The sequence below is a fragment of the Branchiostoma floridae genome, chromosome 14 (genome assembly GCF_000003815.2).
Source record: "Branchiostoma floridae strain S238N-H82 chromosome 14, Bfl_VNyyK, whole genome shotgun sequence".
NCBI lineage: Eukaryota > Metazoa > Chordata > Leptocardii > Amphioxiformes > Branchiostomatidae > Branchiostoma > Branchiostoma floridae.
Genome location: NC_049992.1, coordinates 1,731,414 through 1,748,828, shown reverse-complemented (window position 1 = coordinate 1,748,828; position 17,415 = coordinate 1,731,414). Strand labels below are relative to the sequence as shown.

Below are 17,415 nucleotides of genomic sequence, written 5' to 3'. Positions count from 1 at the left end.
AGAGACAACACCGGCTGTTGTTGTTGTTGTGACGAGATCAAATTTCGGGGTTAATGACCTAACGTGCAGGTGACCTCTTCGGCAAGCGGCTCCAAAACGCAGCAAAACGCAAATTTTAAGCATTAAATTTTATTTCCATTCATCCTTATTGACAACAAAATACTGTATTTTTCTGTGAATAATACAGCTTTATTAGAATGAAAATTATTCAATTTGAGTTTCTAGCAGCCGGATTATGAAATTAGGATGACTTTAAAGCGACGATTTTTAGCGTGTTGATGCGATGAAAACCAAAGAAGACTTTGGCATGGCGGCAGCGGGGTGTGTTGTTGAAAGTTAGTGGAAGAACTTCTGAAAGTTTCGTCAGATTTTCCTTTACAGAAGAAGGTCCTATCGCATGTGTGAGCTGTCAGGACGCGTCGACTGCAGTCTAGCTAAGATGGACCTGCAGAAACCCTGGGACAGCGAGCCAGACGACAGACTTTCAGGCGGGATTGTGTAAGTAACGCTGCGCCCACGCTGGGAGCTTGTAGGGCGAGGCGGTCCGGACATGAGTAACGTTTCAGATATGCCCCATCCAGTTTCCTAGGTCTACGGATATTCGGTACACACCCATTCTAATGCACAGTAGATTTAGTTGCTTTATAGATAAACAAGAAGAAGATATATCGCCGTTCCATGGGACCTTTGACTTTGTTTTTGTTCGGAGGAGGTCAGGGGTGTAATAGGGCAATCCAAGCAGATGTGGGGTGGGACATAGTGACGTCCGGGCTTCTCTTGCAGCCGTATCTCCAATCTTTGATCTCTTTATTCAATATACCTTACCACTTCGCAGTCTGAATTATGATGGTATTTACATACCAGTACGTACCACATTTTACTGCAGAATTACTTAAAAGGTTGTGTCGTTAAAGTAGAATTGTTAAAACCCTGCTTGCATAACATGACATTTAAAATTTAGAATTCTGGACTCATTAATTAGGCTGGAAATCTGAACGGATACCCTCACATAGGGTTTTGTTCAGTAATTGTTTGAGATTGAGAACATTGATATCAATATTTACAGAAACACAGTACATAGGGGGTTGGGGTTTTGTGCGCGTTAAAATTTGCGCGTTAAAACTTGCGCGTTAACAACCTGCGCGTTAAAATATGCAAATTAGCTGATTCCCTGGGGATTTGAAAATTTTTTGCAGTTTTAAACTTAAAAGCTTGAAGAAGACAACACAAAATGAAATTAAGTATCATATTGTTGCATTCTAGAGTACAAATATCCCTTTCCAGGAGTTTTAAAGTGATTTTTAAACATTAAGTTTTAACGCGCAACAAAGGTTGATATTTGCATGTGAAACAATCTGCTTGACAAAAGATGAAATGAAGCTTGTAGAATGGAAAAATGCCTCAAGCATTTATATCTTATGATATAAAGCCTCACACTTGTAATTTTTCCATGTATTTGTGTCTAATTCAAGTGATTTTGAAATCTTCTGGATATGCAAATTAGCCTATTCCCAAGGGACCTAAAAATTAGGGGCTTTTCAAACCAAAAATTCAGGTAACAGATGTAAAATCATATAATGGGGTCACATTTTTCTGCCAAAGAATTTCTCATTGCACAACTTAATTTTTTAACGCGCAGATATCTAACGCGCGCGCAGATTTTTAACGCGCAGAAAACCCGTTCCCGTACATAGGTAGTCATCCGTACTGAGAAGTGTTAACGATACATTCAGACTATATATATCTGAATTTACCGTTAACACTTCCTAGTATAAAAATATAATCTAGGTCTACCTAACAGAGTGTTCATTCATATCAATTTTCTTCGACAATTCTATCATGTATTTTTGGGAAAAGCAGAGTTTTTGTGAGGCTTTGTATTGCAGATAGGAGTGCAGATGTTAGGGTGGTTAAGCGTTCTGGCTAGCCAGTTAACAATACAACTGTCCACCTTACATCTTCTTGGACAACAATCATTCCGGAAGTGTACCTAATAGCAGAACAAGGCTGGACTCCTGGCTACCCTACATCTGCTTGGACTGTGGGATTTGTGGTGTAATCTGTTGCAGCAAATTAGCAAATCCCAGCACAGTGTAAATCCCAGAACAGTGTAAATCCCAGCACAGTGTCCTGATGTTTGTGTATGTAAACAGGATTGTGCCCTGATCCAACAACTGATTATCTTCTGTGCAGCGTACTTAACAAGATTATAAAGGCGTGAAAAAGATGACGAAAGCTTGTGAAGTTGGTATTCTTGGTGTCTGACTAACCTATGTGGTCATAAGACTCATTCTTAAGTAGCTGAAGAAATTGCCAAGTGGGGAGGTGACTAGTGGATTGGAATAACAAAAAATCAGATTCATTTGGCCCATTTCCACTTCATGTCTTTATTGTCGTACGTCTAAGAAAATAGTCACATGTGCCCTGCTGTTGCAAAGGTCACGTGTGACTTCTGCGTGCCATTGTTATGCTGAGAGCAAAGGTAGGCAGGTGACAGGTTTGTCTGTTTGTTTATTTCGATCTCCAATTAGAATTTACAATGATATGCAGTTTTTGTTGGAAAGACGTGAAGAATGCAGCCGAACAGAGACTGTGCATTGTGTGATTGTTATCTTTTATCAGGTGTTGATCTTAACAATGGCCTATTGTTTTCCAGTGTGCTGTTTTAACACCCGGCACCTAAATAATTGTTTATTACAATAGCTATCATGTAACAATGATATACATGGATAAAACTTTCTAAAATCTGAGGTAATAACATTATCTGAATCATCATTATGTACCGTCATTTCATTAAAAAATCCAATTAATTCTTACATTTTCATATCCTGAGTATCATCCTAGTTTAAAATATTCAGGGACAAACAAAGTCTTCACACACACACCTATTCACTGGTTGGTAGGATTCTCACATTTTTATATTCAAAGTAAATTAGATAGTACCCAAAACTGAAATGGTGATAGCCGTGTTACAAATTGCCCTAATAAGATACGTGCTTCCCTACCCAGATGGTGCTATGTCAGGAACCAGAGTTTAGACCCTTTTTAATGCCAAAGGGCAACAATGCTGTCTGTCTGCCAAACCTGCTAAATCACCTGGCCAGGTCACGGTCTGGGGAACACAACATTATAGTGGGGAAGGGGGTGGTACAAAGTTGACATGTACACAATAGGCAGTGTTACATGTAGCTTACTATAGTTAACTGTTTCTGCACCTAGTATCCATACCATGTTGACATTTTACAGCCCAGTCAACAGTTCTGGGTTGTGAAGAGGGTCTGCATGCTCTTTTCCGTAAGGCGTAGGCAGGCCTTTTTAATTCCCGTAATTCGTAGGGTAAGCTATTTTATTTCACGTAATTCGTAGTGAGGATGGAAAATTTACCGTAAAGCGTAGCCAGTGTATTTCACGTAAGGCGTAATCTAGCCTAAAAATTTCACGTAAAGCGTAATTAAGCCTAAAAATTACCCGTAAATCGTAGCTGGCCTCCCAAATTTCGTAAGTCGAAACGTAGTCTACCAGTAAATTTAGTCCTTCAAAACACAGGAAATTGCGTTTCAGAGGATCAAGATTTCAAAATTTCGCCGGACCTCACTTGCGACTCCTTTCACCTTCGGTCATCGACATGGTAAAAATATGGTATATACCCTCAAAAATCTTCTTTTTTTTGCAAATAGAAATGTCATTGAAGTTAGCTTAGGCCCCGTTCATGATGCAAAAATTAATGCGGATGCATCCGCATGTGCGTCCATCCGATCATGATCCGCATGCAAACGGTTTACATTTTGTGTCCACGATGCCAACGGGCAATCCGTTTCAGATCCGCGTCAGGGAATTAGAACATTACGCAACAACAGAACATTGCGAAAAAGATGGCGGATCCCCAGCTGTTGTTGTTAGTGTTTTTCCTGAAAATGCCGTGTGCCCGCGGAAGGGAACGTACGAGGCGGCAGCGACGAAAGGTTTTGTGCCTTGGCCTGGCTGCAGTGAGATGCGGCCATAGTGACCGCTAAAATTTCACAGTTTCCCGCGTCACGGCGCGAACTTTGACCCCACGTTACCCGGATGTAATGCGGATTCACGCCGCATTTGCGTTCATGATGACAGTTCGCAAATGCGGATTTAATTAATCCGTTTCAAATCCACCTCCCGAGGTGGTCCCGAAAAATCCGCATCAAATCCGTTTCGGAACATTCATGATGAGAAATTTATCCGCATCGGCCAAAAATGCGGATGCATCCGCATTAATTTTTGCATCATGAACGGGGCCTTAGTCTGCCAGCAAAATTTGCCTATCAGAATGCAGGAAAAATCATTTTAGAGGGTCAAGATTTCAAAATTTCCATGGTCCTCCTTGTGCCGCCTCGCGCCTTTGGAACTCGAAATTCTGAAAATATGTTGGGGATGTGTGTCAACCTCAAAGATCTGTTTTGCTAATAGAAATTTTCCCATCAAAATGCACAAAATATCGTTTTATAGAGGGTCAAGATTTCAAAATTTAGCCGGATCTCCTTTGCCACTCTATTCACCTTCGGTCATCGACTTCGTAAAAAATATGTATCATGGCTGGGGGATGTGACGTGTCAACCTCAAACACATTTTTTACTGATAGAAATGTAATTTCACTTAGTTTTCTATAATAGCCAAAAAAACTGGCGTTTCAGGGGGGCAGGATTTCAAAATTTTCCCGGACTTTCCTTCGGCGCTCGACGTGGCAAAAATAAGTTGGCTGGCGTCACCCTCGTAAGCTTACGCTGAACCCCTGGGACTCTTTAATTAGAAATGCCATTTAACTTAGCTTTGTTTGCCAGCGAAAATTTCCCTTCAAAATGCAGGGAATAGTGTTTCAGAGAGTCAAAATTTCAATCTTTCTTGCGGAGCACGACCCCGCCTCTGTCGAGTGTTGCCAGCCTTCCAGAATTTAGCGTAAACCGTTGTCAGCCTGTCTGAATTTAGCGTAAAACGTTGCCTGCCTTCGTGAATTTAACGTAAAGCGTTGTCGACCGTCCCGAATTTAGCGTAAAGCGTTGTCAGGACCCCCCATGCAGACCCTCTTGTGAAGCATGGTTTGAACTGTTGTTTTCAAGTCAGGAAAAACAGACTTCATAGAAGTGGCAGATAGTTCAAGTCTGGTGCTGTCAGTCCTATCTGGTGTACAGTCGAAAATCTGGGTAAGTTCTGCATTTTTTTTTGTGGGGGAATCACTGTTAGGCACGATCTACACACAGTTTTTCCCGATATCGGCGAGCCTACAACCTCTCGCCGACAGCTTTTTTTCATCGTCTAGATGAAACTACTATATCGCCATTACGATATCGGGAAAATTTCTCCCGAAAGGTCCGGACCATTCGTACGATAGCTTAGCAGGGGTCCCTGACAGCTTCCGTGCGCGTACAGATGTGTCCCGACTTCGGGAAGGCTCATTAGCATACAACGCGGGCTCAAAAGGCTATATAAGGCTACATATAGTTGTTTATGACTACAAGCGCCACGGGTGTCCCGCGGCCAACGTTCCAGATCCCTCCCGACACATCCACAGATATCGGTAAAAACTGTGTATAGATTGGGCCTTAGATTCTGCAGTAATGTGATTATATGGTATAGTGGTCGTACTCTTATGACCACTCTTATGAACATCTAGAATATAGAGAAGCTTTATTGCAGTATGCAGTATGTGATTATAGTAGTTATAGCTTATACTGCAGCTGGGATCCTGACACGGGCAGCAGTCGGGTAGTCAGTCTTCACACCGCGCTTCCAGGCAGCTAGTCTGGCAAGTCCTCACTGGTGAGGCAACGTCTGCTGCTGGCATCCCTGTAACGGGTAGGCAGCAGTCGGATAGTGTAACCTTCATTGATAAGTCCATACTACAATATAGACTATTAGTACCGTATTACAAACATGTATCTCTAATATCTTGATATGATGAGGTGGGCTATAATATCATGTCACTCACTCCCCTGCCCTGTTGTGATTGGTTGATGGATGGTGAGATTAGTGATAACACTCCTGATGGGACATCTGTGTCAGCGATATGAATCAGGCTACAACAAGTCATTTCTGTGGTTCTGATGCTTCTGTGTCAGCAATATGGGGATGTGTGGGCCTCCACAAGTCATTTCTGTGGTTCTGATGCTTCTGTGTCAGCAATATGGGGATGTGTGAGCCACAACAAGTCATTTCTGTGGTTCTGATGCTTCTGTGTCAGCAATATGGGGATGTGTGGGCCTCCACAAGTCATTTCTGTGGTTCTCGGATCTGTTAATGGCAAATTGAGCAAGAGGTTACCACAAGTTTGATGCCAAGGGTAAAACTCTCAAAACTTGCATTAGATATATACTACTAATTAAGACCCTGAAATTGTGCATACAAACAACATGCCCTCTACTTAACTGGTTTTTTTTTTTTTGGAATGTTGATGTTCCTGCAGTGCTGTTTGATCAGTTGGTTTATTGTTGTTTTATTTTGTTTAATTTGTTGTGCCCTGAGTGCCTCAGTATCAGTATCAGGTCAGAGTTCACATAGCTGAACAGAGTAACAAGGTGCATGTCAGGAGTCAGGACTGTCTGCTGGCCCAGGTAGCCTGACTAAAACCACGCTCCTGAGTCCTAGAGGCCGGCTCTACAATTGTCATTATTATATTAGCCCAGCCAGTGAGAGATTGTGTAAACACAGGCTAAAGGCCCAGGTCGGTGACATGTTCTGTCCAGATGTTTACTGGTAATAGTTAATTTTGTTATAACTAAGGATAACCAGGTTATTTTTTGTGTACAGTGAGCATGAAAATTTTTTTGCGGACATATAGAGTTATGTTGTATCACTCATCAGAGTTATGTTGTATCACTCATCAGAGAAGAGACTGTTCTGTTAAATGGCAGGCAGACAAAAAAGAAACCTGACAAAATTATAACAAACTCTACTCAATAAAAAGTGCTTATATAGACCTCTGCTTGGATGTTTTTCAGAAAAGAAGGCTCCTTGCTGATGAAGGAACGAAGACTTTAAGTGTTTCAAATACAAGTTGATAAAGCAGAAAAACCATTGATAATGCACAAAAACAATTTAGATGCATGTTTCTACATATTAACTGCTAGTGCTACTCCCGATAATGTATTTCAGGAAATGCTCTCATTCATATTTTTCTAGGTCCATTTTTGCACAGTAAATGGCTGAGGCTGTGTAGTCAGGGGCTGGTCATGTTGTTTTTGTCCAACCTCGGCCTTGTGGCAGTTGCAATGGCAACAGCTGTGCAATAGACTAGAAGCCAGACTGTTCACAGGTTCCAGCCGAACGCCATATCGAACAAATAGAACCCCCTATTCTATTCCGAATACTCGGTCAAAAGCAGTCCTAGTGGGGTAGGAATGGCCAAAGAAAAATGCTATGCCTTTTTTATTGAAGACTTAACCGGCTGAGTATAGTTGTTTTGCGAAGGATTGGCGCTACATATCATTAATTTGTTCCTGGGCAGTATGTACATGTAAAGCAGTATACGCAGAAGAGACGGCACTCTGCACTAGCGGACTTTGTATTAGGGTCTTATATTTGGCATGTGGTACAAGCTCCCTCTCCGTGACCAAGCTGCTTTCTTCTTAATTTGGTTTTTCTCCTTAGCATGTATGCAATTGTCATGCATGCAACAAACACTGTAGAAAGCCTGCCGCATATATATGTACCCAGCTTTACATCTGCCAAGGGCCCAAAAAGCTAAACCGAAGTCAGTCGGTATTCTCAGCTTAAATGCGGCGGCGGCCATGTTTTTGCAACTCGCGCCGTTTTTGACCGAGGTTTTGAAATAGAACCCGAGATCGAACAGGGGGCGGGGCTTATGATGTTCGGCTGGAAGGGTCAATTGCACTGTGAGGCCAAGTTTCCATGGTGCATGTTGGCTCTAAAGCCAGACTGTTTCCATGGCTACACAGACCAGGTTACCATGGTGCATGTTGGCCCTGAAGAAGCCTGGAAGCAGACTGTTTCCATGGCTACACAGATCAGGTTACCATGGTGAATGTTGGCCCTGAAGAAGCCTGGAAGCCAGACTGTTTCCATGGCTACACAGATCAGGTTACCATGGTGAATGTTGGCCCCGAAGAAGCCTGGAAGCCAGGCTGTTTCCATGGCTACACAGATCAGGTTACCATGGTGAATGTTGGCCCCGAAGAAGCCTGGAAGCCAGACTGTTTCCATGGCTACACAGATCAGGTTACCATGGTGAATGTTGGCCCTGAAGAAGCCTGGAAGCCAGACTGTTTCCATGGCTACACAGATCAGGTTACCATGGTGAATGTTGGCCCTGAAGAAGCCTGGAAGCCAGACTGTTTCCATGGCTACACAGACCAGGTTACCATGGAGCATGTTGGTTCTACAAAATTAGAGCCAATGAGCAGATTGTAAGCCCCAGAACAGTGTAGCTTCCAGACTAGTACTTCAGTAACTTAGTAAGGGATAATGTATGAACCTGTAGTTACTAGCCAACCAGACAAATGTTTTCAAAACACCCAACGGTAACTATTGTTGTCTGCAGTTGTAAAAGTGTCAAATCAAATTAAGCATGAGAGTCTGTGTACTGACAGGGGCACATTTATGGCATGTAGTAGATACCATCATGCTGGTGATGAAGCCTGGTGAAGGATTTTGTTATCTTTCGGATCAAAGCTGACCTGTAATTGCGGACTCAACCAAATTTTCGACTAATAATTTTTTTTGTTGAGGAATGGACATTCCACTACAACTTGACTTCAAGTTGGTATAACCTGCTAGTAACTACATGTGTCTACATGCCTGGTGCAGAATATTGTATAGTATTGTCGCAATCCAAATAAAGTCAAAGTCAATGTGTTTGTTTAGATAACCAGTTTTCCTACATGGCTTGTCCTCCTTGGCTTCAGGACTTATTGTTTATAAACATGTACAGTAGTTTTTACTGTGAAAGCTGTTGTTTTTATACTTATAGTGATGTCAGCATGACAGCAGTTCCTGAGTGGTGTAAACAATGTGATGATGTCATCACAACATGCCGCTAGTCACGTTCGACCTTCAGACATTCCTCCGGTGCTTGAAGGGCGTTGAGTTGAGTATGTCAGGCCAAAACTGTGTTTACCACTCCTCACGTCTCGCCCTGTACTTCTCCGTGCGTAGGCCTACCTTCAGTTCAGGTGCAAATGTCGTTTATTATCAAATTTGAACTGTCAACATTCCACGGTGCCCTCTTACTGACATGTTACTGTATACACTTTCAAAACTTATGTGAACCATGTTCTAATAGTCATCAATTACACATTGACCAGAAGAACACATGTGAACCAAGTGTTGAACTTAAGCAGGTAAGGTTTCATGTGAAAGATGTAACTGCTGTTATGTTAACAGGTAACTGCAGTAGAAAGGCCCGACATTTGGGTGGGTCTGACACATGGTGCTCCATGTGATTGGAGGGACCCCCCACCTACCACCCCCCCAGGCCTGAAATGAACACTCCCTGCCTCACCCTCTCAAGGTCACCCCAGGTCAGGGATGTTTGGTGTCAACAACAGGCGATTATTTACTGTTGTTAGAACAACAGCCGATTATTTACTGTTGTTAGAACAACAGTCGTAACGTCATGTCATGTCAGGACAACTCCTGCAGGTGAAATACTTACAGGATCTCTAAGGAATCATTCTATAGACATCCCAGGTACAGGAACATGTAAGTTTTACTCACTGCTACATTTGTATATAGTACATGTGTATTACTAGCAACAGGATATCTTAACTTACACTAAGTTACAGTAGTCTAGTAGTAGAGTTCTTAAATACATGTAGCACGAATGCTGCCATCTCTATGTTATTATTTGGTAGAAAAATTCCTACTGACTCCCAGAATTTGACAAATTAGGAAGAATATTTGCTGTGTCGTATCAGGTCAGGCTGTGTTTTTATCTCTGTCAGCTAGGGGTCACATGGGTACCGGTACAGAAAACTCAGGTTTGGTTCAGGTCCAGAGGGTTCGGTCCAGGTCCGGACATGAACCTGGACCTGATTGTATGTGAAAACTTGTGAATGGACTTTAGTGATGATAGTCAAAACAATTGTCCATTTCCCAACAAAGAAATATGTTTGGTGGAGTATTCGACTCCCACTGGCATTTTAAATTCCTAGACTAAGTGCCTCTGTAAGATTAACTGGAAAACTTGGTAGAAAGGACTATAGAGAGTATAGACTCTACGCTACTTTGCTCTTCTTATTTTCTTCGACCAGTATGTAACGTAAGCCCCAAAACCTGTGAATGCCTGATCATATATATATATATAATCTGTTGATTTTTCAATAGATTCAACATCCTGTCCACCGATTTTTCTGGACCGGTCCAATGAGAAAAAAAACATTTTTTTTTACCGGTACATCATACCGGTACTTAGCCCTATTGTCAGCTGGTGTACAATCCTGCATGACTGTGCTGCTGACATGCGGTAATGATTAGCATTTCAGTGAGGTGCAACTGTATGCAGATATAGTTTTGAAATTCCCATTTCTATTCCTTTGAGATTTAAAACTCGGTAATTCATGGTGAGGTTGTGAATTGAAGTGGTGAAGTGATGGATCACTGAGATGATTATTTTGTACCAGCTCCTTGGAGGTGATTATTTTGTACCAGCTCCTTGGAGGTGATTATTTTGTACCAGCTGCCCTTGGTGCTGAACACCTGTCCTTGGTGCGGAACACCTGCCCTTGGTGCTGAACACCTGCCCTTGGTGCTGAACACCTGCCCTTGGTGCTGAACACCTGTCCTCGGTGCTGAACACCTGTCCTCGGTGCTGAACACCTGCCCTTGGTGCTGAACACCTGCCCTTGGTGCTGAACACCTGCCCTTGGTGCTGAACACCTGTCCTCGGTGCTGAACACCTGTCCTCGGTGCTGAACACCTGCCCTTGGTGCTGAACACCTGTCCTTGGTGCTGAACACCTGCCCTTGGTGCTAAACACCTGTCCTTAGTGCTGAACACCTGCCCTTGGTGTGGAACACCTGCCCTAGGTGCTGAACACCTGCCCTTGGTGCTGAACACCTGCCCTTGGTGCGGAACACCTGCCCTAGGTGCTGAACACCTGCCCTTGGTGCTGAACACCTGCCCTTGGTGTGGAACACCTGCCCTAGGTGCTGAACACCTGCCCTTGGTGCTGAACACCTGCCCTTGGTGCGGAACACCTGCCCTAGGTGCTGAACGCCTGTCCTAGGTGCTGAACACCTGTCCTTGGTGCTGAACACCTGCCCTTGGTGCTGAACACCTGTCCTTAGTGCTGAACACCTGCCCTTGGTGTGGAACACCTGCCCTAGGTGCTGAACACCTGCCCTTGGTGCTGAACACCTGCCCTTGGTGCGGAACACCTGCCCTAGGTGCTGAACACCTGCCCTTGGTGCTGAACACCTGCCCTTGGTGCTGAACACCTGTCCTTGGTGCTGAACACCTGTCCTTGGTGCAGAACACCTGTCCTTGGTGCTGAACACCTGTCCTTGGTGCTGAACACCTGTCCTTGGTGCTGAACACCTGTCCTTGGTGCAGATGCTTGTAATGAATGCCTCCAGAATAACTCGTAATCCTCACTGATGGAAATACTATATCTTAACACTGTGCCAAGTACATCTGTCAAATCCAAGTACTTCTATCAAAGCCAAGTACATCTATCAAAGCCAAGTTCATCTATTAAATACAAGTACATTTGTCAAATACATTTGTCAAATCCAAGTACATCTGTCAAAGAAGTTGCCAGCTCAAAGTCAAACCTGTTATCCTCCTGAACTTGAAGCTCTCTTCTTTAACCCCGTTTCTGGGTAACAGACGGAGGATCGATGGGCCTTATCCCACCCTGAGCTGCTTGAGCAGAGTTTGGCCCACGGCTTATTGGGAACAAATCCAGCAGCAGCCTGGATGGAGTTGAGAGATTCCCTGCTCTCTCAATATGCATGGCTCAGCCAAAGTGAGATGTACGGAGGGCTTTAGGGAAATCCCTGGCAGATGTGCAGATCTGTTCTAAAGATTGTCTAGTTCCTCTTCCCTCCTCGTGATGTATGTTAGAGTCTACCAGACGGCTTATTGTCCTCGCGTGGGCTGGCTGCCGTCTTCACGGCGCCTCTCTCTCTCCCTCTGAAAGGGTTTTAGAATAGGGAAAAAGAAAAAGAAGAAGTGTTGTGCAGATTATAATCCATCTACACCCAGTCTGTTGATTTTCCCTGGATAGGGTGTTCCACTTGATAGATGTAGAGTTTTACAGACTGTAAGTTTGTGAGCTACAGATGAGAGTCCCTGAGGAAGGGAGACGGTGGAGAATGCGGCTTCTAAAGACGGACGGGGATCTATCTTTGTGGTACTTCTCTCCTGGGCTCCCTCACTCCATGGACATGATAACGGATTGTTTTCTCTTACAACTCCAGGCCTGAACCTGGACAGAAGCTTTTCTTGACTGTTTTTTCAGTCAATAAACATTGTAAGAATCTCTCCATTTCTGTTTCCTTGCATATCTTATTACCTTATGAAAAGTAGAAATGTAGATGTCCATGTACTTTTGTTGTTTTAATAATAATAATAAGTTTATTGCAAATTCATGCCCATTGGGCTAATTGCAAGAAAAGAATGACTAATTACATGAGATGAATAAATGTGGTCTGAATACATGTAGATAAACTAAATTCTAACATACAAATATCAAGTGGATGAATATACATACGATACATAATGGGGTACTAAGTCTACGTAACTATTACAGGGTTTGACTTCTTTCTTGAAGACATTTGAAAATGAAATGCCCCATGTGTTCTATAATAGATTGATCCCTTGATGTTAGTAGGAAGAGAATCTTTTGTGGCGTTTTTAACAATGAAAATGTTGGTGTGATTTCGGTCACTCTATCAAATAGCCTTTTTCTTTCGGCTTCGAATTGGGGGCATTCACAAATAAAATGTGTTTCATTTTCCACTGCATTCGTTGTGCACTGCTTACAAATTCTTTCTTGAACAGGTAGCTTTTTAATAGATCTGTATTTCAATTTTTATTTCATTGTTCTCAATTTATTCACAACAAGCCAAAACAAAGCCTCTGTGCACAAAGTCAAAAAGGCAGAGGTCAACAACAGAGGGTGCAGTGGTAAAGAGTCTCAGATTTTATGTTTGACTGAAAATCTTTTTATTTCCACATTCAGGATCAACATGATGAGCTCCATGCAGAAGACGGTGGAGGGGGTGAGGTCGATGCTTGGAACAGCGGCAACTGTAAGTCGTGTTTCACGGGGGAGGGGGGAGGTCAATGCTGGGAACAGCGGCAACTGTAAGTCGTGTTTCACGGGGGAGGGGGGAGGTCAATGCTGGGAACAGCGGCAACTGTAAGTCGTGTTTCACGGGGGAAAGTTTTCTGTAAATCTTAACGAGAATCAGCTGTGCAATTATCCGAGTGCACGTCGGTAGCGTCTCTCCCATCTCATCGTAATGAAGAGTTTATCTACTTAGCGGAGCATGATTAGATTTAGAAGCTGGTCACGGAGGCCAAAACAATATAACCAAATGGTCTGACCGTGCCTAGGAGAATGACAAGCTTGTTTTCCGTTGTCTGTCGGGTAATAATGTTTGGACCAATCAGATTGCGTTACATGTTTGCCGCGTGGCGGGAAATCTGCTCTTGATTACAATTAGGTATACACCGGAATTTCCCCACCGTTCAAACTTTATTACTCAATGGCTTCCTGCAAATTAGCAAATAAAAACACATCAAAAAGAAATATGCTGATGCTAAAGTATGCACTACTGCAAATTATGATATGCATGTACAATGTAGATGTATTACCTACCTAGTACCTGATTACATGATGATATATTACAACACAGTTAATGGCTTGTTTAGATCTGTGTTTTGGGAGGTATGGTTTTAAGTTAATGCATTACAATCCATTTGGGATCTTCATATTCTCAAACAGCTTTTTCACAAAAGACTTCCTACAAGCAAATTGATGTTTTTCTGCAGAATTAGGAAACTTCTAGGCTGACACAAAACTAAGTAAGACAATATTTAATGTCTTACAGAACCTCCTTGGAAACTTCCAGACCAACAGAAAACTTCTGTAACTAAGGAAGACAATGTCTGATGTCTTACAGAACCTTCTACTGTCCTAGAGAACTTCTGTAACTAAGGAAGACAATGTTTAATGTCTTACAGAACCTTCTAGGGAACTTCTGTAACTAAGGAAGACAATGTTTAATGTCTTACAGAACCTCCTGGGAAACTTCCAGACGAACGCAGAGCTGGTGCAGACGGTGAACTCCATCATCGAGCAGTTTGTGCTGAAGAGTCTGGAGATCGGTGAGTCGGGATGACATGGGAATTCATGTCTCAATCCTACTTGTAATGTGGTTACATTGTCATAGGCCCCCGTATGATTTTAATGTGCAATTTATCATGGTTGTTGGACCGTATTACTTCCCTTGCACTTGTGGCCATCAGAAATGAATAAACATCACACTGTGGTCCTTAGGGGCCCGTCCCGGGGACTGCAGCCCTTTCAGCAGCATGCAAAGTTACATGCCAGGATTCAAATTCTAACATTAAGTTTCCGACCCCACGGTCCTAACCCATGTGTAAGGCTGATGAGGCTTAGAATACCCATTGTGATGAGAAACTGCAGAGATCAGAAGTCTGTGGGTAGAGCCAGGTACATTAGTAAGGGCTGGGTTAGTAAAAGGTAATACAGGCGACCTGGTCAGAGCTGTATGAACATTCATGGAACCAGAGTCTATAGACAGCAATCCAGGGGGTCGTCATACCACACAGCTTGGGTATTTATGGGAAGGAATATAAGGGGTGCCAGCTAACAGAAAATCATGTGCTTCAGTAACGGATGGATAAATGATGGAATGATGTTAAATTAGTGTGAAATAATCCCCCAGACTGCCGACTGGTGCCAGAGGAGGAGGCAGTTCGGCTGGAGGTTTGTCTGTACAGTACTACATTGTAGTAGTCAGTTCCAGAACAGATGAGTGGATACATGCAGGAATGATACTAACTGGTGTGAATAATCCCCCCAGACTGCCGACTGGTGCCAGAAGAAGAGGCGGTGCGGCTGGAGGTTTGTCTGTACAGTACTAGTCAGTTCCAGATCAGATGGGTGGATAGATGCAGGAATGATACTAACTAGTGTGAATAACTCCCCCAGACTGCCGACTGGTGCCAGAGGAGGAGGCAGTCCGGCTGGAGGTTTGTCTGTACAGTATTAGTGACCAGTTCCAGATCAGATGGGTGGATAGATGCAGGAATGATACTAACTAGTGTGAATAACTCCCCAGACTGCAGACTGGTGCCAGAGGAGGAGGCAGTGCGGCTGGTGGCAGAGGAGGAGGCAGTGCGGCTGGTGGCAGAGGAGGAGGCAGTTCGGCTGGAGGTTTGTCTGAAGAACAGCAGCCAATTCCAACTGACGGACGTGATGTGCTACCTCACTGTGCACTCTGACCTCACCGTGCACTCTGACCTCTCCGTGCACTCTGACACCGCGGGGGAACCAGATGCTAACGTAAGTACTGAGCATGTGCTACCTCAACGTGTACTCTGACCTCACCGTGCACTCTGACCTCACCGTGCACGCCGACGGAACCACGGGGGAACTCGATGCTAACGTAGGTCAAGTTCGTCTGTTGGTCAATAATGTTATATGGAAGAGGACTGAACTTGACATGGCCTGAACCCTGAAGAAATTGGGACTTACCCAAGTTTGAAGATCTCAGTATACATTCAAGCACTGAGTCCAACTTTGAATATAGATGTGGGAGGTTTTTTGGCACTTACAGCCCGTTGTTGAGGTTACGGAAAAGTACATTTAATAGTAGAGACTAGGGCTGGGTATCGGTACAGCGTACCGGTACAAAACCGGTTTTTCTTATTGGACCGGTCCAGAAAAACCGGACCTGAAAAAATTAGGTGGACCGGATGTTGGACCGGTTAGAAAATTAACATATTATTTCATCAGGCATTCACACGTTTTGGCGCTTGCAGGTGGAAGAAAATAACAAGAGTGGAGTAGAGTAGAGTTTATAGTCATTTCTACCAAGTTTTACAGTCAATCGTACAGGTGCAGTTAGCGTTGTAGGATTTTAAGACGCCAGTGTAAGTCTAATACTCCACCAAACAAATTTCTATGTAGTGAAATGGACCATTGGCATGAGTCATACTGAATCAGGTCCAGGTTCAGGTCCGAACCTGGACCTGATCCTCTGGACCTGAACCGGACCTGGACCTGAATTTTCTGTACCGGTACCCAGCCCTAGTAGAGACTGTGGATGTTTCATCTGACTCTTTTCTATAAGGTAAAAGAAACATGTCCATGTTATATCGCAGGGTTCCCCGCGAGAGGCGGACCTTTCCCTGGTGCCGCGGGCGGAGGGGCCGTGTGTAAAAAGGAGTCGGACCAACTCCGGCGGAAACTCGTGCTCCAACAACAACGGCGCCACCTGGCTGGGGCCGGCAGAACTGCAGATGTACTCCAGCTGGAGGGGAAACGTCTGTCTTAGATGGGGAAACGTCTTAACTCCCAAACAGGTACGTCTTAAACAACGTCTTAACTCCCAAACAGGTACGTCTTAAACAACGTCTTAACTCCCAAACAGGTACGTCTTAAACAACGTCTTAACTCCCAAACAGGTACGTCTTAAACAACGTCTTAACTCCCAAACAGGTACGTCTTAAACAACGTCTTAACTCCCAAACAGGTACGTCTTAAACAACGTCTCAACTCCCAAACAGGTACGTCTTAAACAACGTCTCAACTCCCAAACAGGTACGTCTTAAACAACGTCTTAACTCCCAAACAGGTACGTCTTAAACAACGTCTCAACTCCCAAACAGGTACGTCTTAAACAACGTCTCAACTCCCAAACAGGTACGTCTTAAACAACGTCTCAACTCCCAAACAGGTACGTCTTAAACAACGTCTTAACTCCCAAACAGGTACGTCTTAAACAACGTCTTAACTCCCAAACAGGTACGTCTTAAACAACGTCTCAACTCCCAAACAGGTACGTCTTAAACAACGTCTCAACTCCCAAACAGGTACGTCTTAAACAACGTCTCAACTCCCAAACAGGTACGTCTTAAACAACGTCTTAACTCCCAAACAGGTACGTCTTAAACAACGTCTCAACTCCCAAGCAGGTACGTCTTAAACAACGTCTTTCTGCCCAAATAGGTGAGCCTTAGATGGGGAAACATCTTACTTCCCAAACAGGTACATCCTAGGGAAACAATGCCTTCCATCCAAAGCAAGTAAAAGATGAACACGGTGCTGCAGTTTTGTGATCAGCTGATAGGTGGCCCTTCTGAGTAGGCACTGTGATGCTTGACCTGGAATAACCCTGTCCTGGTGATGCATTTCTCAGTAATACCTTATAGAGCATTAAACATTTGGGAACA

At 43.6% G+C, this 17,415-nt stretch overlaps 1 protein-coding gene across 1 annotated transcript; it reads left to right on the top strand.

Moving 5' to 3' along the window:
- Positions 1–274: 274 nt before the first annotated feature.
- Positions 275–14,986, top strand: LOC118431082. The gene is made up of 4 exons (XM_035842167.1): positions 275–498; positions 13,169–13,238; positions 14,229–14,319; positions 14,904–14,986. Exons 1-4 carry the CDS (start codon positions 398–400, stop codon positions 14,969–14,971), a joined length of 330 nt encoding a protein of 109 aa, XP_035698060.1. The 5' UTR covers positions 275–397; the 3' UTR covers positions 14,972–14,986.
- The last annotated feature ends 2,429 nt before the right edge of the window (positions 14,987–17,415 follow it).